This window comes from Mytilus galloprovincialis, chromosome 9 (assembly GCF_965363235.1).
Source record: "Mytilus galloprovincialis chromosome 9, xbMytGall1.hap1.1, whole genome shotgun sequence".
In the NCBI taxonomy this organism is placed as follows: domain Eukaryota; kingdom Metazoa; phylum Mollusca; class Bivalvia; order Mytilida; family Mytilidae; genus Mytilus; species Mytilus galloprovincialis.
This window is the reverse complement of record NC_134846.1, coordinates 21165104-21190290: the sequence shown is the minus strand read 5'-3', so window position 1 is coordinate 21190290 and position 25187 is coordinate 21165104. Positions and strand designations below refer to the sequence as shown.

Below are 25187 nucleotides of genomic sequence, written 5' to 3'. Positions count from 1 at the left end.
TAGTAGTTGTCATATCAGTAACAAAATAAATGTAAAAGTTAAAGCACCATGTAAAAAATAAAGACAGCAACATATGTCAAGCAGGAAGATTCTAAATCAACTCAATGCATAAATTCATAAAGGGTTTAGCTGAAACAGTAATTGCTGATGTCAGTGTAAAAGTATACTGTTGACATAAAAAAAAAGAGTTCATTTATCAGTACAATTTAAAATTGAAGAAAATAATCAGATCTTTATTTAGATGCTCTTTCTTCGTCATGAAGATTAGAGCATGTCAAAGTTTCATAACAATCCATGAAGGTTTGCAAATTTTATCATGTAAAACAGTTCAATCCCAGACTGTATGTAAATAATGACTATACTATCAGAAAAATGAAAACAATCTATTTTCAAAAGTTGGCTTTAGACAATATCAATCATTATATCTTAAAGCTAAAAAATAAATAAAATGTATAGTTTGTTTTATTATATAAGTTATATAATAAGGGAGCTATGTAGAAAAAATAGTTCAACTTAAATCAATCTAATTAAAAACCGATCTCTCATCGCTCCTGTTTCTGATATGTCGCGTGGGAGATCTAACGAAACCGGCTTTGAGGTCACATGTGAGTGAACTAAAAGTTATGAATTTATAAAGATATGCAAATGAGTTGACGACCTATTAATAAGCCAATCAAAAAAGTTTATGAATTATTTTGACTGACGATTTCGTCGTAAATAAAATGAGTTACATCCCTTTGCCTTACGTTAAACTTCCAAGATCGTGGAAGACTCAATTTCATTGGTCGAAAAAGACACACCTACGAGGTCACTCACATGTGACCTCAAAGCGGGTTTCGTTAGATCTCCCACGCGACATATCAGAAACAGGAGCGATGAGAGATCGGTTTTTAATTAGATTGAACTTAAATGTTATAATATAGAAATAGTGAAGTAATTTTTTATCTAAAGGGATGTACGTCATGATAATTAAAATAGAATTGCACGTTTATGAAAAAGAAATCACCGTCTTTCTTAACACCCCCTCCCCTCCCCTAAAAAAAATAATAACAACATAAACCTGAGAACTAAAGCACTAATATCAAACATAACATCCTTTCTTTACTCAGGTTTTAATTTTTCATCTTTAGTTACTGTTTTTATCATTTCTTTCAACTTGTTGTATCTAACAGGTAGAAGGTCTTCTTTAGATGCAATAAACTCCTGCTTTAGTTTGGTTAGTCTGTTGTGAGCTCTTAAGAATTTATTTTCATATACGCTGATCATGTGTTCCTTGTTTTTGTTATCATCTTCTATCTCTTTCTTATGCATGTCAGAAAGATCTGTAATGGAATCAAGTAGAGTGAGTATTTATATATATATATATATAGTGTCACAAATATGAACATATAGCATGTGTCTTCGAAGTCTTAAAATAAATCAGGACATCACTAATAGTTTTTTAATTGTTTAAATTGTTTAACATTTGTTATTTTATAGATCTAGATGACTATGCGGTATGGGTTTTACTCATTGTTGAAGGCTGTACAGTGTTATTTGGTCTCTTGTGGAGATTTGTCTCATTAGCAATCATACCACATATTCTGGTCTTTATTGCAACTTAGTGGATATGAATATAAAGGACAATCGGTTATAGTCAATGAGAAATCCATATTATTCTTTCCAATTTTGTGCCAAAAAAAAAATCCTTATCAATTTATATGCCAAAAAGCTCTTTTTGAGATTATCCAGACTGCTCTTTTCAAAATATTTCTCAAACAATTTTATAATAGTTGCTGCATATATCTTCAAAATGTGTGCAATCTTCGTATGAAGTTCAGGGATCTAGATTCAGGGCTTCAGAATTTTCCGTCTCTTGGGGGCAGTAAAAAAATTGTCGGGCAAGTGAAAACCCAGGTAATAATAGTACACTTGTTTCATGTCGGGAAAAGAAATCCTCTTTACATGGTACTTTCCGGTTTGTTTTTTTCTTGTTTGACAAAGTCGTTTATTGGACAAATTCTAGTTTAGAAACTGATTCCCTAAATTAAAACTTGTTTCCTTGCGTATACAGTGGTACTTTTTATCAGTAAACAGTAATGGAGGTCATGAAGCCATGAGTGCATAAATATTTTATCTCCGCTGATTTATCAAAGAAACAGAAATTATTAGTCCCAAACAGTAATGTAATCAACATTAACAAATTAAGTTCTTTATGTTTTTTAATTGTTCATTTATCAAGCCTTTTCAGATTTAACAACACACACAATACAAAATCTTACTTCTGGTAACTGTTTTCATTTCATAAGAAGAATCGTCAGATTTGCCAGCAAACTGTTTACAGGTCTGTAAGAAACTAGAAGACCTTGATTGGACAGGCTGTTGTACTTGTGTTGTCCCTTCTGTACTATGGAACAGATCTAAAATGTACAATAATAAAACCAAATAAATATTAATGCCAGCAAACTGTTTACAGGTCTGTAAGAAACTAGAAGTCCTTGATTGGACAGGCTGTTGTACTTGTGTTGTCCCTTCTGTACTATGGAACAGATCTGAAATGTACAATAATAAAACCAAATAAATATTAATGCCAGCAAACTGTTTACAGGTCTGTAAGAAACTAGAAGTCCTTGATTGGACAGGCTGTTGTACTTGTGTTGTCCCTTCTGTACTATGGAACAGATCTAAAATGTACAATAACATAACCAAATAAATATTAATGCCAGCAAACTGTTTACAGGTCTGTAAGAAACTAGAAGACCTTGATTGGACAGGCTGTTGTACTTGTGTTGTCCCTTCTGTACTATGGAACAGATCTAAAATGTACAATAACATAACCAAATAAATATTAATGCCAGCAAACTGTTTACAGGTCTGTAAGAAACTAGAAGACCTTGATTGGACAGGCTGTTGCACCTGTGTTGTACCTTCTGTACTATGGAACAGATCTAAAATGTACAATAACATAACCAAATAAATATTAATGCCAGCAAACTGTTTACAGGTCTGTAAGAAACTAGAAGACCTTGATTGGACAGGCTGTTGTACTTGTGTTGTACCTTCTGTACTATGGAACAGATCTAAAATGTACAATAACATAACCAAATAAATATTAATGCCAGCAAACTGTTTACAGGTCTGTAAGAAACTAGAAGACCTTGATTGGACAGGCTGTTGCACCTGTGTTGTACCTTCTGTACTATGGAACAGATCTAAAATGTACAATAACATAACCAAATAAATATTAATGCCAGCAAACTGTTTACAGGTCTGTAAGAAACTAGAAGACCTTGATTGGACAGGCTGTTGCACCTGTGTTGTACCTTCTGTACTATGGAACAGATCTAAAATGTACAATAACATAACCAAATAAATATTAATGCCAGCAAACTGTTTACAGGTCTGTAAGAAACTAGAAGACCTTGATTGGACAGGCTGTTGCACCTGTGTTGTACCTTCTGTACTATGGAACAGATCTAAAATGTACAATAACATAACCAAATAAATATTAATGCCAGCAAACTGTTTACAGGTCTGTAAGAAACTAGAAGACCTTGATTGGACAGGCTGTTGCACCTGTGTTGTACCTTCTGTACTATGGAACAGATCTAAAATGTACAATAACATAACCAAATAAATATTAATGCCAGCAAACTGTTTACAGGTCTGTAAGAAACTAGAAGACCTTGATTGGACAGGCTGTTGCACCTGTGTTGTACCTTCTGTACTATGGAACAGATCTAAAATGTACAATAACATAACCAAATAAATATTAATGCCAGCAAACTGTTTACAGGTCTGTAAGAAACTAGAAGACCTTGATTGGACAGGCTGTTGCACCTGTGTTGTACCTTCTGTACTATGGAACAGATCTAAAATGTACAATAACATAACCAAATAAATATTAATGCCAGCAAACTGTTTACAGGTCTGTAAGAAACTAGAAGACCTTGATTGGACAGGCTGTTGCACCTGTGTTGTACCTTCTGTACTATGGAACAGATCTAAAATGTACAATAACATAACCAAATAAATATTAATGCCAGCAAACTGTTTACAGGTCTGTAAGAAACTAGAAGACCTTGATTGGACAGGCTGTTGCACCTGTGTTGTTCCTTCTGTACTATGGAACAGATCTAAAATGTACAATAACATAACCAAATAAATATTAATGCCAGCAAACTGTTTACAGGTCTGTAAGAAACTAGAAGACCTTGATTGGACAGGCTGTTGCACCTGTGTTGTACCTTCTGTACTATGGAACAGATCTAAAATGTACAATAACATAACCAAATAAATATTAATGCCAGCAAACTGTTTACAGGTCTGTAAGAAACTAGAAGACCTTGATTGGACAGGCTGTTGCACCTGTGTTGTACCTTCTGTACTATGGAACAGATCTAAAATGTACAATAACATAACCAAATAAATATTAATGCCAGCAAACTGTTTACAGGTCTGTAAGAAACTAGAAGACCTTGATTGGACAGGCTGTTGCACCTGTGTTGTACCTTCTGTACTATGGAACAGATCTAAAATGTACAATAACATAACCAAATAAATATTAATGCCAGCAAACTGTTTACAGGTCTGTAAGAAACTAGAAGACCTTGATTGGACAGGCTGTTGCACCTGTGTTGTACCTTCTGTACTATGGAACAGATCTAAAATGTACAATAACATAACCAAATAAATATTAATGCCAGCAAACTGTTTACAGGTCTGTAAGAAACTAGAAGACCTTGATTGGACAGGCTGTTGTACTTGTGTTGTCCCTTCTGTACTATGGAACAGATCTAAAATGTACAATAACATAACCAAATAAATATTAAGGACAGTAAACTGTTTACAGGTCTGTAAGAAACTAGAAGACCTTGATTGGACAGGCTGTTGCACCTGTGTTGTACCTTCTGTACTATGGAACAGATCTAAAATGTACAATAACATAACCAAATAAATATTAATGCCAGCAAACTGTTTACAGGTCTGTAAGAAACTAGAAGACCTTGATTGGACAGGCTGTTGCACCTGTGTTGTACCTTCTGTACTATGGAACAGATCTAAAATGTACAATAACATAACCAAATAAATATTAATGCCAGCAAACTGTTTACAGGTCTGTAAGAAACTAGAAGACCTTGATTGGACAGGCTGTTGTACTTGTGTTGTCCCTTCTGTACTATGGAACAGATCTAAAATGTACAATAACATAACCAAATAAATATTAAGGACAGTAAACTGTTTACAGGTCTGTAAGAAACTAGAAGACCTTGATTGGACAGGCTGTTGTACTTGTGTTGTCCCTTCTGTACTATGGAACAGATCTAAAATGTACAATAACATAACCAAATACATATTAAGGACAGTAAACTGTTTACAGGTCTGTAAGAAACTAGAAGACCTTGATTGGACAGGCTGTTGTACTTGTGTTGTCCCTTCTGTACTATGGAACAGATCTGAAATGTACAATAACATAACCAAATAAATATTAAGGACAGTAAATTCAAAGTGATCATGACAAAAATGGCCCCTGGTAGTGATGAAAGAATAAGTGTACAATAAGGTACATATGAAAGCTTGTAATACTCTTTCAGCTTATACATTCAAGTTTACCCAGAGATCAATTTCAATCAAACTTTGTCTGTGAAAAGAGCACAAGTCATATAATTATTTTACTTAGTAAGTATTATACAGTTTCATAGCTAACGCTTACATTAACCAGCATGGGGACATTTTATAAAGAGAAAGAATTTTTGAACTGAATGGACTTGTGTGGTTTGTACCAGCTGACTGTCTTTCATTCTGGAACAATCAAAATACCAAAAAATGAATATTTCTATGTCATTTAGTCTCTGGTGAAGAGTTGTCTTCTTTTTTAGCTATGGCCATGATGGCATTGTCAGTTTATTTTCGATTTATGAGTTTGAATGTCCCACTGGTATCTTTCATCTCTTATTCTTATAATTATAATGTAGAATAAATCGGTTGTTTTTTTGTCATTAGATTGCTGCCTCAGTCTACCCAAGACTTGTTGTACAGCATACAAACAAAGAGGGAAATAAAGTGATGCCACCAAAATTCAAACTTGATCTGTGTTTTGTGGTAATAAGAATTGTGTATAAGTTTCATTATATTTGGTTGAGGCAAACTCAAGTTAGAGAACAGAAACCAATTTTGGGACGTACTGATATACAGGGTTTCCGCTGGCGGTCGCCATTTTCGCAATTTGCGAAAAAATATTAATTGTGGCGATAAAAATTCGTCATTTGCGAAAGAATTTGGCGAAAGAAATATATAAACCGATTTATTTTCCTCCATCTTGTTTATTTACTTTTTTTCGAGTTTCTCGGACTTTACCCGATCAGACAATACTCGAAATTCACCTTGACCTCATTAAGATTTAGACAGAAAATCAATAATCAGCTGATTGCATTTTATAGCTATCGACAACAAAGGACTAATTAATAAAGGTGTTGATTGAATTGTTTCACAAAATGATATGGTCAAATGGCTTCCGCTATAAATGTCTCATACAGAATTTATTTACATCTTTGCGACGCACGTGTTTGAAGCAAACTTTTGACATATCTCCCTTTAAAGATAGTTTTGAAAAGAAAGCTGTTGTTGTGACGAAAATTGTTCAAAAGCAAGAAAAATCTCCGATTTAAAACTTTAATTCATTTATCCTTTGACTTTAATAAAGTCGTTTGAAAGACACATGCACGTGTTTCAAGCATAGTTGTACGTCTCAACTTTTTCATTTACGATGGTCAAGAAAAGAAAACTGTCGTTATGAAAAAATCTATCCAAAAGGCTGGGAACAACCCCTCGAATGAGAGTAACCCTTCAATGTAATGACTACACATGAAATGAGGGATCAATTTCATGTGATAAAAGCTTTTGTTTTGTTGTAAAAATTACTTCTTAGTACAAAAGGGCACAACAGGAAAAATATATTTATGTTACTTGGCGAAAAAAATAATAAAGTGGCGAAAAATATATTGTTTTGGCGAAAGAGGTGGCGAAAAAAATAATTGACCATGGGGAAACCCTGCTGATATACAATGTACATACTTACAGATAGACAAGGGTTAAACTTCATGCCCCTTCCAAAACAGCTGGGGCATAAAAACAACAAAAGACACAAACCTTTAACCCCTTTATGTTTAGGAATCTTTGGCATCTCCGCCTGTTGTAGAACATGGTCAGTTGTTGCTCTTCTTATCATATCTTTCAACTGTGGGTATCTTAGTACCATGCTGTCTTTAGATTGTTCATATTCCTGATCAAGTAGCTGTATGACCTCATAGGTCAGTTTGTACTTCTTCTTCAGGTCATTTAGTATCTTACATAATCTTTGGTTCTCTATCTTCAGCCCATCTTTAGTCTGTGTTGAAAGTTTCTGAACTAAAAAAAACAAGAGTGCACACGCTGAAATGTCTCGCCTTCTATACTAATCATTGATATTATGTTGATAGTCCTAAGTAAAAAGCTAAGCTTTATAACAACTGTACCATAAACTTAACATTAACCAAGATAACTAAACAAAGACCAATGAACCTTGAAAATGAGGTCAAGGTCAGATGAACCATGCCAGGCAGACATGTACAGCTAACAATGCTTCTATACAACATATATAGTTGACCTATTACTTATAGTTTAAGAAAAATAGACCAAAACACAAAAACTTAACACTGTGCAATGAACCGTGAAAATAAGGTCACGGTCAAATAAAACCTGCGCGACTGACATAAAGATCATTAAATATTTCCATACACCAAATATAGTTGACCTATGGCATATTGTATTAGATAAAAAGCCCAAAACTCAAAAACTTAACTTTGACCACTGAACCATGAAAATGAGGTCAAGGTCACATGACATCTGCCCGCTAGACATGTACACCTTACAATCATTCCATACAACAAATATAGTAGACCTATTGCATATAGTATGAGAACAACAGACCAAAACACAAAAATTTAACTATAACCACTGAACCATGAAAATGAGGTCAAGGTCAGATGACACCTGCCAGTTGGACATGTACACCTTACAGTCCTTCCATACACCGAATATACTAGCCCTATTGCTTATAGTATCTGAGATATGGACTTGACCACCAAAACTTAACCTTGTTCACTGATCCATGAAATGAGGTCGAGGTCAAGTGAAAACTGTCTGACAGACATGAGGACCTTGCAAGGTACGCACATATCATATATAGTTATCCTATTACTTATAATAAGAGAGAATTCAACAATACAAAAAATTTGAACTTTTTTTTCAAGTGGTCACTGAACCATGAAAATGAGGTCAAGGACATTGGACATGTGACTGACGGAAACTTCGTAACATGAGGCATCTATATACAAAGTATGAAGCATCCAGGTCTTCCACCTTCTAAAATATAAAGCTTTTAAGAAGTTAGCTAACGCCGCCGCCGTAGCCGCCGTAGCCGCCGCCGCCGCCGCCGGATCACTATCCCTATGTCGAGCTTTCTGCAACAAAAGTTGCAGGCTCGACAAAAAACTAAAAATACTAACTGTGGACTTGTTAATATTTGAGGGATACCAATTTTTGTGGGTAAAGGTGAAATACATTTCTAAATGTTTAAGTACAAATTTTCTGTAGGATTTTATGCAGACTTTGACAATTACAAGAAATCAAATATTTACTTTTGTACAAATTTTCCTCAATCTATAAAAATAAGTACCCACAAACCAATGAAAATTATAACATGCTGTGAATTGGGTTAAATAGCTGATCATTTTCAATATAAAATTAGATTGCTTTATTCTAATTTGATATTAAATTATAGGTTCATGAACTAGTGAAATTCTTTCCATCAATAGTATGAATAACTAACTTTTACCTAAAACCAGGGATGGAGTAATCATGGTAATGATCTGGATCAAAGTAATTTTAATTGACTTTAAAAGAATTATTCAAATAAAAAGTCCTCAGCAATTCTCTAAACACAAGCAAGAAAAATCTTTTAATGTGAATTATATATATAAATAGAAAGATACAGTAACTGTATCAGTTTATTTTCACAAGCTGATCCACGCTTAAATAGATTGCATGTTGATTGTTGCTATTTTTAGACATTATATAAATAGAAAGATATATCTATATCATGTACATTGTATATAGGGTAAAAATGTCAATGAGAAAACAACCAATGTTCCTTTGAATAAACTGATTCTTAAAAGGTTATCAATGTACCATTGTAGTATGATGCATCATCATGGTTTTTATTGGTACTTAAATATTGATTTTGTTTTTTGATAAATAAAACATGAATATGTAAACTGTAACACAGTTAATCTTATGAAAACTATTGGTCTACTACATTGTATGTACTTATATATTGGCATTCCACAAGGTCATGATTTGCTTAGCCTGCTTACCACGTAACACTTAATTTGTTTAATGTGTACATGTACTGACCAATGTTTTGTTTGGGACACCACAATTTATCTATTATAATTTGTAAGTTGTAATTTGTTTTGAACTAGCTATCAGTATCTGTGAGTACTTACAGATTGGTACAAGCACTGTAAGTTGTGCCTTTTGTCTTAATGTTGGTTGACTTTTGTATTTTGTGCCAACCTGAAGCTATTTCCAACTGATTTTTCTTTTTTTTAATCTTATGTACTAGTGATGTCACACAAATATATACCAGGTAAGCATGGTAAGGGGAGGTAACATGAATAATACTTGCACATTCTGCATGTGCCCGTCCCAAGTCAGAAGCCTGCAATTCAGTGGTTGTTGTTTTTTACTTCTTATTAAATCTGCTTTTTTTTTTATATAAATAAGGCCTTTGGTTTTCTTATTTGAATAGTTTACAATTTTGCCGTTTTTTTTAGCTGACTATAAGATATAGAATTTGCTCATTGTTGAAGGCTGAAGGGTGACCTATGGTTTCAAGTGTATCAGCAATCATTCTACACATTCCTATTCCTACCTTAGCTTTTTCTGGCATGACTTTTAAACTTACAAAATCTTTTGTTTGTTCCTGAAACAATTTGAACTTCATAGTTTCATAGATTTTCCTAATTTTCTGTATGAGAAAACAAGACTCCTGAACTGACATACGTTTTACGATTTGTTTGTTTCCTTATCATGCTTATTTCAAAAGGTTTTGTTCTAGAATGACCTTTGCACTTACCTTTAACAATATTTAATTGATTTTTTTCTTTTATATATTATGATTTGTGGGAAATGACCTTTAACACATGTTTAAGTTATAATATATACTTACCTAAGTTCTGTTTTCCTTTACTTGTTCCCGACATTTCTTAGTTCATTTATTCTGTGCATTCTACACAATCTGAAATTATCATACAAATTAGTTTTATTGATCTGTTTCCTCCCAAGCAAGATCTAGCTAGAGCTAGTCACACTGTAACAGATGTCATTAATGTTTTGACAATAAAATACAATGCCTAAAGTAAATGGATATGTTATAAAGATACTTATCAATACACAACGGGATTATTGGCATCACAACATTGAACAATATATAGATTATATAGATATATTATTTTTTAATTGCATGACTGTGAAATCACTATCATCATGACTTTTTGAATATTTATATCACTATCTATACTAACTTCAAGATGTCTTATAGAACTCTATAGAAATCTGATATGCTGTATATAAACATTAATTTTCCAGGGATTAACATTTTGTGGTTTTGTCTCTATACAAGATTTCGATGTGATTTACTTCATGCGATATATTTTTTCCATAAAATAAACAAAATTAAACCGTTCACGACAATTTCTGCTTTAACAGTAGTTTATAAAATATATCATATAACTTATAACCTTAGCCGTAATTGGCACAACATTTTTGAATTTTGAATCCTCAATGCTCTTCAACTTTGTACTTGTTTGGCTTTATAAATATTTTGATATGAGCGTCACTGATGAGTCTTATGTAGACGAAACGCGCGTCTGGCGTACTAAATTATAATACTGGTACCTTTGATAACTATTATAAGAATACATGTATCACATAAAAATTTCTTTACAATATACATTGTATACGGTATATATATCTTTTCAACAGAAACAAAAATAATCAAACTACAATGAATTACAAATGCAACTTTTAACATAATTTCACTTTCCTACTAAACATTTGATCTTCATGATCTTATAATGTTTATTCAAAGAATTTAAATAAGAGTCAACTTAATAATGCTCCCCATTCCCCAATTCCCACAATCAATATACTGGTGGCACCATTATAACAGATTGTCAGTGATGTTGAAGATTTTTGGGAAGTTTTGGCTTTGATTGTTTGCTGTCTCCTAACCTCTTCCTTCAAAATTAACATGTTTAATGATAAAATTATTGTACCTTACCTACTTACAATATTGCTTTACAAGCTGAAATGTCATTGTATTCCCAACTGAACTAGAAAATCTGGTCACATTTTCATAAACACCAATTTATATGTACATTTTTTATTGTATTAGGAAATGAAAATAATTATTGGGGACATTTAGAAAACCTAATTCCCCTCACAATCAACATCTAAAATGGTCTTTACAGGCTATATTTTTCAGAAACCAACAATATGATTAATAATCAATATTTATAATTTTAATACCTTTAAATAGTATGTAACTGCAAATATATATATATGTGTTCTTATGTATCTAAATATATGTTTGCCCTTATTTCAATTTTCCCCAAATGTGAACCTCTTAACATTACTAATATAGCCATTCGATGTAATGATTTCCTGTTTGATCAATGTTTATTATTTTGTTGGCTTTGTTAGATTATAAACTTTTCTCAACAAATGTTACATGCATTGTCATGATTGTATACATGTATACATGTTTATCAATTGACAAGGATGCACAAATTAAACTTTGTATTTGTGCAACATGTACAACAGCTTAAATTTCCTTGTTGCAATAAAATTATTTACTACATTTGAGTTTTGAAAATTATCATTTATAATTGTCAGCAGATCACTATTTCACCCTTCTTAAATATACTTGAAATATTTGTCACTTGACATTAATAAGTACATTTGTAATCAACACCCGTAAAGTCATTTGAAAATGGAAAGGGATCGATATAATAAGTTATAATACATGTAACTTGTTTCCCAATCCACTATAAATAAATACATATGTTTAAACTAATAAACAATCAATCTTCTATACTACATTTGTATGTATATGAATGTATAAATACTTGTCAGCAGGAATTTCTTCTAAATTCTGTTACTCTACATGTACATTTTAAACATGTTAAACTCTAGCATGTTTAAAAGAACATGTAGAATACTTAAAAACTACTTCAGGAGTTCTATAAGATTTGAGATTCATACTTATTACTTCTTTACACTCAAACCAATTCATTAACTGTGAACACTTAGATTTGCCTTTCGTGTAATAGTTTTGCACATTAATGAAGGCTGTATGGTAATGTTTATCTGCTTACAAATCTGTTACATTTGTATTTGTTTAGATTGATGTCTCATTGGCAAAAATACCACAATGCATATGATATCAAATCAATGAGAAATTCTGTGATTTTGTAGTAATACCAAAATTTTAAACATGGTAAGGTTACACCAGGTTTAGAATAAGATTATATCCAATAATTAATCAGTATAAAAATGGAAAGAAAAAACAGTTTTGCTTCTTAAAAAACTAAAATACTAATATTTTAAATGTGATATTTAAGAAGAAAATAGAGGTTAATGTACATGTATGATTGATACAACAAGTGATTTTCATATCATTATCCTAGAGTCAGTACAAAGTCATGACCTGGCATGACTGGTCATCCTATAAACACAGATGTTGGGTCTGATATTGTGATAATATTAGCAACATAACCTATAACTAGTCCCTTGATCATTAGTATAATATTATCTTTTTAATATGCTACAATTAAATTAAATCACTTTGTCTAGTGATTTATTTGTAGTTACTTGAATTGGTGATTATCAAACAACGACAACTCTTTATGGAAAAAATGTCACTTGAATAAGTGATTTAAAAAATCGCACATTAAAAGTTATTCCCCTGAATGATTTAATCACTTCATGTATGACCAAAAATTAAATCAAAGAGCTGATAGCTCTGAAGTGGAAGAAGGTGAATAAAAGGTAACTTGAATTACCATAAAAGCAGCCCCACTTACCCAGGCTGCTTTGTTCCATTATCGTTAAAATGTATTTTTTTTCTTCAAACAAGAAAAGGTCATAAGTACATGGATTTCCCATCCGTACAATCATTTTCTATGTTCAGTTGACTATGAAAATTAGGTAAAATCTTTAATTTGGCAGTAATTAAGAAGATCATATCAAGAGGAACACATGTGTACTAAGTTTCAAGTTGATTGGATTTCAACTTCATCAAAAACTACCTCGACCATAAACTTTATAACCAGAAGCAGGACGGACGGACAGACTAGAAAACATATTGCCCTTAAATGGAGCATAAAAATAGTAAGACTTGTTACATACCTGCCAACTTTTGAAAGTTCCCATATGGGTTTTTACTGCACAACAACAAAATTAAAGGTTACAATTTTTAGCGATGTATTGTGCAAGATCTGGATTGTCTAGAAAAAGTGTCATATTTGTATGAACTTACATGACTTACATGCCTTTTCCTTAAGTCTGTTTGCATAATTCTAGTTATATATTAAATCGGTAGAAAAATTATACATGAAGCTAGCAGATGCTAGACTATTAGCCTAGTTGCACATATTGTATGATGCCTTCTAACTAAACAAATTTAATATATAAACTTCAATTTAATCCTTGAAAGGAGGTCTAAATTAATAAAATAATATTATAAATTTTAATTTTTTTATTTGTCCAAAATCATTTAAATTCATTTAATTAACATCCTTTTATGATTATTTGATTAAAATATTAATCATTTATAGTCTTTTTACCATTTACATTTTTAAAAGCAAAATAACTGAAAACAGGATAAAACAAAGGGAAGTAACAAAAAAGTATTTCAATATTCCCAATACACATCGTTTTGATAACACAACGGCAGTTAGCCGGAGGTAAACATCGTTGATTACCAGTATGTTTGACACCCAAGCTGTCAAGTGAAGCCATATAATTATACATCTTCTTTGATGTTCAGGTAAAATTTAACACAGGTGTCAATTACACCCGTACAGTAGTAAGAAATGATCAATTATGGCGTCTGAAAAATTTCATACACGGGAGTTTTTTCTCCTAAACGTGAGGTTCACATGTATGTTACGAAGGGCATCTAATTCACATGACAAAGGAAACCCATGAATAAAGATTACACTTTATATATCCTTTTTATTTATATAAAAATAAAATCTTCTTGTCTGCAGGATTGCAAATTCGTAACTTCAAGGGCGAACTTGTAAACAGGGCGAGTTGTACCGATACCAAATTCACGCATGCGTAATACAAATATCTACAGTTAAAACATCCTGTTACAAGTAAACAAATTACGTTCATGTGGATGAGATGAAATCTAATAATTTACATAAATAAAAGGGTTATATTTACGATAGTGATTGTTTTACAATCATAATTTACAAATTAAATGATTCAGATGCCCAATCATGTGTAAAAATCGGTGTCAGGAATCTAAGTTGTTTTGAAATTGTAATACACGAAATGAATGCGGCATACGGAGACTCAAAGCCAATGGTCGGCCCCTTAAGTCTTCAGAAGACTTGACGTCTTCTTCCACTAAAAATAATCGAAATTGTATGCCATTTACTTGTTCTATTTTATTCATGGGATATTGATTGAAATAATAATGTATTATATTATTCTTAAACTTGTAAGAACCCTGCTTTGTCTAGTCTAGGCTACACTGTGTAATTGACATGTATGTCAATTCTTGAGAATGAATTGAGTGCTTGCAGAAACTGAGAGCAAACAAAATCCAGCACTACATGTACATGATGTACATGTTCATCAGTCAGAGATCAGACATAAATAAGTCTAAATCTGTTTTTGACTCACATGGCTCACATAGATCTAAACATGAAGGTTTCAAGATTTGTCTCCCTTTAATTTAAGACAAATTATGACTAGTACTATAGGTGGAATAGTGTTTAGCTGTGGAACCGTAGCTCTTACATGTAGGACCTTATGTTATTTTTATACTTTTGCGCACCGCTATGATGTCGTAGAGGGTAAACTTTGCCCACCAATTGAAATTAAATTATTTCATAAACATAAATAAACCTAAAACAAGTCTGACATCTGGTCATGTTCTGACTTAAATAAGTCTGAAAATGAAAGTAAAACATGTACATCATGTATATTTTTATACTAAATTCATTTTTTAACTAAAAGAAATCCACGAAGAAATAACTGTCAGTCATTTGTCAGTCAGTGTACTACTTTTAGATAATAAATGAAAATAAAAAAAATCCCACCTGGGCTTTCTCCATTATATTTCTCAGGTAGTATACACTGATACAGTGTGTTGTACTACTTTTGGGACAAATTATATCAACATGATCAAAATTATAGAAAACTTCATAGGCTCTAACTCAAAATATGAACAATTTTATGTACATTTTGTACAGTGTCTTGAAATCTTGTGTTATGTTTATCTTTTTAATACTGGTTAATGAAATCATTACAGTGTGTACTGGCTGGTCATTATCGCGTATGATACGATTTTGACACGCCTACATAGCTAATGAATATTCATGATTTTAAAGATAAGAACAGCACGTGTAGCCAGAGACTGGGACTTGTAGATTTGTAGGATAACTGTGCATATGTAGTTTTAAAAATATAGAATAGATACAAAAATATGTGTTTTTAATATTAGTATCCGACTCGGATAATCCGAGCAAGTAAAACACGGATCTATCATGGTGGAGGACTCAAATTATATTTATTAATATTGTGACTTTTATTTTAAATGTTTCCATGAACTTTATACGTAAACATCTTTTTCTAGTTATTTTTTTTTTACTGGATATTATGATGGTATTCACCAGTGTCAAGATTATGGTTGGTAAAAACTTTGTGGTGTAATATGTACTGTCTTTAGTTATAATACCAGCGAATTCTGCCTGGAAAGGGATTTATTTAAAACATTCAACTCCAGTTACCTGTAAGTACGTTTATTACTATACTTAATGATTGTATGTGCAAATTGTCGCGCTACAATATTCTAGTTCCGAATTTGGTATATGTGTGAAGGAATCTGCGCTACAAAATGCAAGAGATGTATAACCTTTTCTGTATGTGTACATTGGTACGCTACAATTTGAACTGTAATTGAAATGAGTAGTCCAGGGTCCGATGAAATTAATAACACCTCTGAATCTACGTTTTTGTATCAAAATGAAGATGATTTTGATAATACTATTCTAACTCCAGATTTTTTAGAATTTAACGAATTTAAAGAACATGACATTTTTCTCTCACTACCAACACCTAGGAAAAGTTCCACGCTAAAATTGCATTCAACAAATTTAGATTCATCGCTTCCAAAAAGCTCAAACTCGTTTGCCAAAATGGAAAAACTTGCCAACTGCTCAACATTTTCGGGTTATTCCCAGGACAACGCACAGAAATTTTTATCGGAATTTAAGTCATATGCCCTTTTGCACGATCTTCGTGAGTTTGACGGGAAAAAAGTAGCTGCGTTTCATCTTCATTTAAAAGGTCCAGCATTAACCTGGTTTAATACTCTAAGTGAAAGATCAAAAGAATCATGGAACCCCATTGAAGTTTTGTTTGAGGAAAAATTTACAAATTTTAAAAATCACAGTGCTATGGCTATGATGGAAGGTCAAATATTCAATACCCTTAAGTTAGGAAAATCTCAACAGCTTGAAGATTTCCATAGTCAAATCCTTGAAAAGGGAAACCTTTTACACAAACCTGATCATGAGGTTTTAGCTAGATTTATAGAGGGTCTACCAGAGAAAATGGCATTCTTCGTACGAGCTGGCCAGCCAGCAGATTTGTCCGCTGCTTTAACGTCTGCTAAAATGGCCGAAACATGTGGATACCGTGAGAAAATATTTGAAAATGCAATTTCTACCTCTCCTCCTGAACAACAAAGCGATATTTCTAATCTCAAATCCTCTGAATTTGCTAGTCTAACGAATGAAGTTGCTAAGCTCAGTAAAAATGTGTCAGAGCTTTTAATTTCGAAAGTCCCAGAAGCATCAGCAAATAGCCAATACGAGTCGACACAAAATAATTTTCAAAGGAGACAACAGTATCAATACCCAAACACAAACACCAATTCAAATTGTTTCAACTGTAATTTTCCAGGACATAGGAAACGAGAATGCAATTGGAATGGATTTGGACAAACAACAAGTAATAAATGCCAAATTTGTCACCAAACGGGTCACACTGCTTATCGATGTAAAACCATTAAACCAAATCAGGAAAACTACCAATACCCGGCCGATACAAGGCCAAATCGTTCGGGTCCATAAATTCGAGGTCTAAACAAGTCAACTATATAATACCGATTCCAAACCAGATAACCTATCTACTTTTGATAATTTTATATATATGAATGTTTGTTGTGATACTGTTGATATTGCAGCTTTGATTGACACTGGAAGTTCAATTAACATTATGTCCGCTCCACTATATAAATCTTTACCAAGGCATGTTAAATCCGATATCAGTAGGTTCACTGAACCCATTAAATTAGCAAATGGACAATTAATATTTGTAGAAGGAACTTCTTCTGTAACGATACAAACAAATCAAGGTTTGCATGAGGTCAAAGTGTACATTCTTAGCACGACATCACATCCGTTAATTCTAGGTATGGAATATTTGAAATCTAGTAATATTACATTGAAGTTTAGTGAATTTAACACAAATAGTAAATATCATCATGTGAAATGTAATAAAAGGCTATGTATTCAGCCAAATTCTGAAATTTTTGTTCGGGCAAATGTGCCGAAACATTTGTCTGTTGGTCTTCAAGGTATATGTACAAACAATGTGTTTTCGTTAGGAAAAGGACTGCTTCTTGCAAAAGCGTTAGTCACTGTGTCAATTGATAAAACTATTTCTTTGAAGATAATGAACCCTACATTAATACAACAATTTCAGTCTCTAAAGGGTCAATCTTGGCGAACTTTCAGATATTGAATGCTGACTTCAGTGTTATAACTGAAGACATTAAATGCCCCCCTGTAGTTCAAAATGTACAGATTGGATCCACTCATCCGATTATTTCAACGAGTAAAAACAATGAATTTAGGGATGAAACTAAGACAGTGTTTTTGTCGAATTTTAGTATTCCTGAACCATTAAATCCTGAACAAACAACGCAATTAACTGACTGTTTATATGAAAACAAAGACATTTTCGTCACAAAAGAAAATCCTGATCTAGGGTTCTCAACTTATGTACAACATAAAATAAATCTTAAACCTGATGTTAAACCAAAACACCAACAACCGTATCGACTCCCGCCACATAAAAGAGAAGTATTGCGGCACCATTTAGATGAACTCCTTAAACAAGGAATCATAGCACCGATTAGTGAGGAAGAAAATGTGCCTATCACAAGTCCAATAGTATTGGTGACTAAACGAAAAAGACAAAATGATGCTTTTCAAAGTGAAAAGGATGCAGCTCTATCACAATATAGATTTTGTTGCGATTTTAGATATTTAAATTCATGTACAGAACAGTTTAAATATTTTATTCCTAATCTACAAGAACTTACAGAGTCATTTTCACAATTTGTTCCACATCTTCCTAAGTACTAATTTTTAACCTTATTCAGCTGGACCAAATCACAACTTAACTGTAAAATTCATGACCAAAGTTTTTTTACAGTGTAATTTCATCCCCCTACTTGCTATTTGAGGCATAGAACATGAAGACATTTGGCATTTGGGTGGTTATATAGGGAATTCCTGAAGGGTGACGGGAGTGGGCCCACCTCTTAGGCAGTCAGTGTGTTCCCACTTAAATTAAGGGACGATAACTGTGTTCCCGAACCATGTTACTGTGCCTCTGATTCCTTTGCAGTATTTCTATGGCCCTAGTTCAAATAATAATGAATTCTTGAGAGGAATCAGTACTCTAGTTTATTTGTCTACTGGATTATAATACTGTCCTTTTTTTTTTTGGTTTTTAAACTTGTCACAAACTTTTTAGAAAGATTCTAAGGAAAAGATAACAGAAACTGAAAAAAACAATTACAGAATATTTGATTTGCTATTTACAGAAAAAATAAAACACTTAATACCTCCTCCAACTTGGTGAAAAGCAGGTCTACTGGCTTCAGTAAATCATTCTAAAGCATAGCTGAGAAATACATCCAAAGACAATGTTGTGGATAAAATCAACCGGAAGTAAGTGATGAGGCGGTAAAGTGTAGATTATGATATTCACCTAACACCACCTGCATAACCTTCTTCTTCTTATGGTATCCAGTTAGGGACTTATCATTTTTTTACCTAGGAGGGGGTTGGTCATTTTGAAATCAAACATACAAAATTTGATCCCCCATAACATTTCACTATTTTTATTTGATCCCCCCAGTAAAACATTTTAAAAAAATTGACCCCCTCTATCAAACATTCCAAACTTTAGCATATTTCACGAAAATGTTGAAAATGAAATATTCTTCGTTAATTGATCAGTCCCTTCCATGAGGCCTCTTCCATGAATATAAGCCAGTGCTTTGAATAGTTTTTTTTTCCTGACTTTCAACGTAAAGAAAACTTGATCCTAAGTATACATTTGTATCTCTAAAAAGTAACTTTTTGAAACCTCGTTTGAAACAGTAACAACACATTATTTAGTAAGAGGAATCTATTATATGTCCCTCTCTTGAACGCTGCTTCAACTTAAGTGTTATGTTCATGTAAGGCCTTATTGAAAGCTCAATTGAGTGCTTAACTTTTATATGGATAGTTCAAAATTTTGCCGGATTTATTACATAGGCGGATCCGGGGGGGCCTGGGGGGGCGCCCCCCCCCTCTTTCGTGGGAAAAATTTGGTTGATTATATATATAGGTAAGATTGAAGCATGACTGGAGCGGGCCCCCCTTAGGTCAGTCAGCGGGCCCCCTTAGGAAAAGTTCTGGATCCGCCACTGTATTAGCCTTAAACAATACAAATGTTGAGGGAGTTAGAGGTATACATGGACCAAAAGGGATCTTGTAAGGCATTAGTGGTTTTCATCATCTAAGATTCATCTTTTGTATTAATATTCAACTGATTCTATGCAGATTAGATGAATAAGTAATATTCTTTTATTGGAGAATTTATTACTCTACAATATATTTTTTCATGATGCAGCGTGATTTGTATTTTTGGACACAATTTTGCACAAATCACTGTAGACTAGTTTCGTTTTAATTTATACTTAATTTCTCTCAAACTATTAAGCACTTGGCAGTAATGCCTGTTAATTTAGTGATCAAAGTGAGTGAAATGCATGTATAACGACTGAATTATTCGGATTATGAAGCACCTATGCAGCTTCCTACATTACCAGAGTCTTGTGATGTCTTACTTAATTATATATGAATGGTGTTAAAAATATATTTGAATTTCGATTTGACTGTTGTAATGTTCTTCTTGATATTTTTTCTCTTGAAGTATGTGAAATTAAAATTTAGAATGGAAATGGGGAATGTGTCAAAGTAATTATTATTATAATACTTATTTCCATGTGTAAAAAATATTGACCCCCCCTCCCCCACTTTGAATTTATATAAAAAAAATTGAACCCCCCTTTTTCACGTACAGAAAAAAACTTAATCCCCCTGTATTTTGACCAACCCCTCCCCCTCCCAGAGTAAAAAATGATAAGTCCCAATTATTCATCAGTATTTGTTAATTTTTGGCACTATTATTTTGCATCAGATTTTTGATGATTACTAACTGCTGCGCATGCGTAGGATAATAATAATAAAAAAAATATTTTCAAAATAATAGTGCTAAAAATAAACAAATATATATCTATATTGTAGAGAACAGTAGGTGTCAACTGTTCTAAAAATATTTTGAGAGTGGAGGAAAGTACTACCTCTGGGGGTAGTAAATTATATTGTGTAATAGTAAACGGAAAAAATGAATATGATTGTGTAACAATTTTTAAATGTAAGTAAGTCACAGTGTCTGTAAGTTTGTGGATTAGTTTGTCAGGCTCTATTGTCGGTTGGTATAAGTAATTCTGATGGAACTGCGACAATATGGTGAACAATTTTATAGAACATTATTAGTCTAGTTTTATGTCTGCGTTGTTGTAAGGTAGGCCAATGTAAAATATTGAGTATCATCTGTAACGCTACTGGTGTTCATGGTGATAACGAGTACAGACATACCTAGCAGCCCGACGTTAAATCATCTCAAGTTTATTGCATTATTCCGCTGTATGAAGGTTCCAAACCATACAAGCATATTCTAGTTTTGGTCGGACAAGTGCTAGGTACGCATGATGGATGTTTTTAGATTTCTTTTTAGGATGCCCAGGCTTTTATTTGCATTTCCAATGATGTTTGTATGCTGGGACCATTTTAAGTCGGATTGAAGTGGTATACCAAGATATTTAACGGAGAAGACATATTCTATGGTATGACTGTGAAGAATGTAGTCGTGTTTGATTGTATTTTTCTTGTTTGTGGCAGTCGGAGAACTGTACATTTGACAGGATGGAAAACAATCAACCAGTCTTCTTCCCATGCACTTTGCAGCAGCATCAAGATCGTCCTGTAGGCTATCGCAATCTTTTTCAGATTTGATGCCTTTGTATATGATGCTGTCATCTGCGAACAGTCCGACTTTACTGGATTTCAAATATTCTGGTAGGTCATTTATATATACCAAAAATAGAACAGGACCCAGAACTGTTCCCTGTGGGACACCAGAAGTAACTGGAGCAACACCTGATAAATCTCCATCCAGGACAACTGTTTGTGTGCGGTTTGATAAAACGGCAGATATCCAATTAAGTGCTTCATTTTGTATTCCATAATAATGTGGTTTGTATAACTTAAAGAGTCTTTGGTGTGGGACTTTGTTCAAGTCTTTGGCAAAGTTCATAATTACGTATGACTAGATCTGTTTGGGTGTTATTGTCTGAATTTGAAGCTTGTTCTTGTACGAATAGCCAAGCAGCTTAGTCCAATTTTTCCTCATAATTCTGCAAAATGTGGTAAAAGCATCAAACTTGGAATATAATCCTAACACCATTCTAAGCAAAATAAGATATGGAGCCAACCTTAAAAAAATCACTTTCCGGTTTTTTCCAAGATAGCGGATAAAATTGCAAAAATTTAAACTAAATATCAAAGAAACCGAACACAAGGTGGTAAAACAATGAAACTTTATATATTTTCTCTTAACACCCTTCTAAACAAATCAAGTTATGAAACCAATATGAAAAACTATCAACTTCCGTTTTTTTCCAAGATGGCGACTCCGCCGTTTAGCAACACCCGGCCGAAATAACAAAAATGATAAAACAAGTCAATAGGACGTTGCAATATTTACAATTTTTTTTATAACAGATGAGTACAATTGAAAGTAAAAAATATGCAGTAGCTGTCAAATGCAATTATGTTTGTGTCGGTAAACACTACACTCTGCAATCCATCAGACACAATCTCCACCACACCGTGCCTAAAGCTGTATACGGAAGGGCGGATTTGAAACCCTTGCACTGTCCTCGACAAATTTTCTTGTACAATTGTTTTTACGTTTTGTACAATCAGGGCAAGTGAATCCAACAGTGTAAATGAAGCTAGAAAGGTACTCTTTGCACATAAAGGTAGATAAATCGAGTCTGTACCACCAACACGAGAGGCACTTTACCAACATGCCAAACGTTCTGTGTACCAAGCTGGATTAATTTTGATACAGACTGAGTGTTTGCTTTTACAGCCTGTTCTTTCACCCCCAGACTTGTATTGTTGGAAGAAGCAGGACAACGACATGTAATAACCCGTTCTGGACAATATTGGCAGAGGCAGCCTCTTCAGTATACAGGGGCTTGTTCACTGTGAAAGGTTGTCGAGGTAACTTTGCAAGGGTTTCAAACCCGCCCTTCTGTGTACAGCTTTAGGGAATTATCTGTAGATTTAGGTTTTGGATTAGTTACATAAAAACAACGAAAACCACAAATAAAATATGTTCATGAATTAAGAGAAACAAAAAGGCTCAGGCTAAACAAAAGGAAGGTTATGATATCCGAGAAAGAGGTCCAGCTATTGAAACAGGGGATCAGGTTTTAGTTAAAAAAAAAGTTGCATTCGACGGGAAGCATAAAATTGCTGATAAGTGGGAAGATGAACCGTATATAATCATATCGCAACCGAATTAAAAAATACCCGACGTTTTCAATGTTAAGAAGGAATATGGAGAAGGAAGATTAAGAACACTCCATAAAAATCTACTTCTACCTATTGGCCATATTTCAGATAAAACCGTTAATACTCCACCGAAACCGTAACCTAGATTAAAACCTATGAAATCACCACTGAAACCTAAATCAGTCATAGTTACAAATAGTTCAGACATTTTGTAGCTACGGAATCTTCATCAGAGGACGAATATTATTTTGTACCTGCTATGACAACAGATAGTGCTCCAGCAAGCACTGATGGTACTGTTGCGTCACAGGACGTAGAAATTGAACAACATGATACAACATAATCAGTTGGGGACGCCAATCTGATGTTAAAGAAATCAGAAATGATTCTGAATTATGAAGCGCCTCTGTTATTGATGAATCTGGTCATGAATTATTGAACGCAGATGAAATCATCCAAGAGGATCATGATAATGATGATAGTGATACGTTAGATGATTTGGTTTTTACCTCCATTTAGAAGGTCGCGTCATGCTAGGAGAGAACCAAGGTGGCTAAGGTCTGGAGATTTTGTTGTGAAAAGTGCAGTGATTTGTGATTGGAAAGCAAAAGCAGAATTAATGGCTTCTTCAATTAAGGATGGAACTCTATCTGGATTAGAAAACGAAGATTTGCAAGCTTTAATAGACGTTATTTTGAAATCATCATAGAAATTCAGTGAGATTATTCCATTCAGTGATAGAGATTTGTGTTTTACCTTTTATATGTTTGATAGTTAATTTAATGAATTGTTAGTAAGAAGTACCGAGAGTCAGAACTTCACATGTGTATTATATATTGTATTTTGTTATAACTTGACAACAATGACGGGGTCTACGTCATTTCCAAATGCAGGGGAGTTTGTAGTACAGCTTGATTTGATCATTTATGTTGATAAATAGTATTTGGATATATTTGTTCATGCATTGACTTGTTGACTGACCTGACAGAGTATACAGTATGACAGTACTTTGATTTTCTATTCACTTAGGTATTTACACCCAGGGTTTTCTATTTCTTTATTCCCGTTGGTTACTCTGAGAACTCATTGATATTGAAGCACTCTTTTCAAATTCTACACAGAGATACAGTGGCACATTCACTTCATTATCAGTGGGACACAACCTTATTTTAAATCATCAACATATTTTACTGAAATGAGATATTCAAGTTTAGTCCTTTGATCCCTAACGCTGTGGACCGGCAATGTTTTCTTCACAAACATTTTTTTTCTTTATTTATTACTGAAATTTAATGTACCGGGTAGAATACATACATGTTACGATAACAAATTGTGCATGATCGATAGAATTAAAGATCAGGCAATTATCAATGTATTTATCCACAGAAACAAGTCAATAAGTAGAGATGCACAATAAGTACCCATTGGAATACCAAATTGACTGAGTTCATACCCGTAGCCAGGGGGGGTTCGGACGAACCCCCCCTTGAAATCAAATAAGCACTGTTAAAGTCAACGTTTTGTTCAAATTGTGACTGTTAAAGTCGAGTTCATGAGTCCAACGAACCCCCCCCCCCCCCCCCCCCTTGGAAATTCCTGGCTACGGGCCTGGAGTTTGTTTATATCTACCAGGTGTACGTATAAATGAAATTATCTTCTTCTTGGTATTGTTTGTAAATGCAATGGGGGACTTCACAAGGTAAAATCACTGAATAAATAAATCAAGATTTCGAATTCTCAGTATTGTAGATAAACCAGGAATACCAAAATAGACATGATATATAACATGTAGTTCAATTACGTACAAAGACTATCGTTACTACTTGTACATGTAACTTGGTTAATTTTATCATATTTATTCCACAAATCCTA

At 33.3% G+C, this 25187-nt stretch overlaps 1 protein-coding gene and 1 long non-coding RNA gene across 2 annotated transcripts; one reads left to right on the top strand and one right to left on the bottom strand.

Moving 5' to 3' along the window:
- The first annotated feature begins 302 nt into the window (after nt 1-302).
- Nucleotides 303-1047, top strand: LOC143044603 (uncharacterized). The gene is made up of 2 exons (XR_012968730.1): nt 303-506; nt 899-1047. It is a non-coding gene; the product is annotated as an uncharacterized LOC143044603 (long non-coding RNA).
- A 45-nt stretch (nt 1048-1092) lies between these two features.
- LOC143046507 (uncharacterized) lies at nt 1093-19353 on the bottom strand. Its single transcript, XM_076219664.1, has 7 exons — nt 19241-19353; nt 10250-10318; nt 7129-7386; nt 4830-5039; nt 2982-3059; nt 2262-2531; nt 1093-1322 (listed from the first exon to the last, which is right to left on the bottom strand). Exons 2-7 carry the CDS (start codon nt 10281-10283, stop codon nt 1102-1104), a joined length of 1071 nt encoding a protein of 356 aa, XP_076075779.1. The 5' UTR covers nt 10284-10318; nt 19241-19353; the 3' UTR covers nt 1093-1101.
- Nucleotides 19354-25187: the final 5834 nt, after the last annotated feature.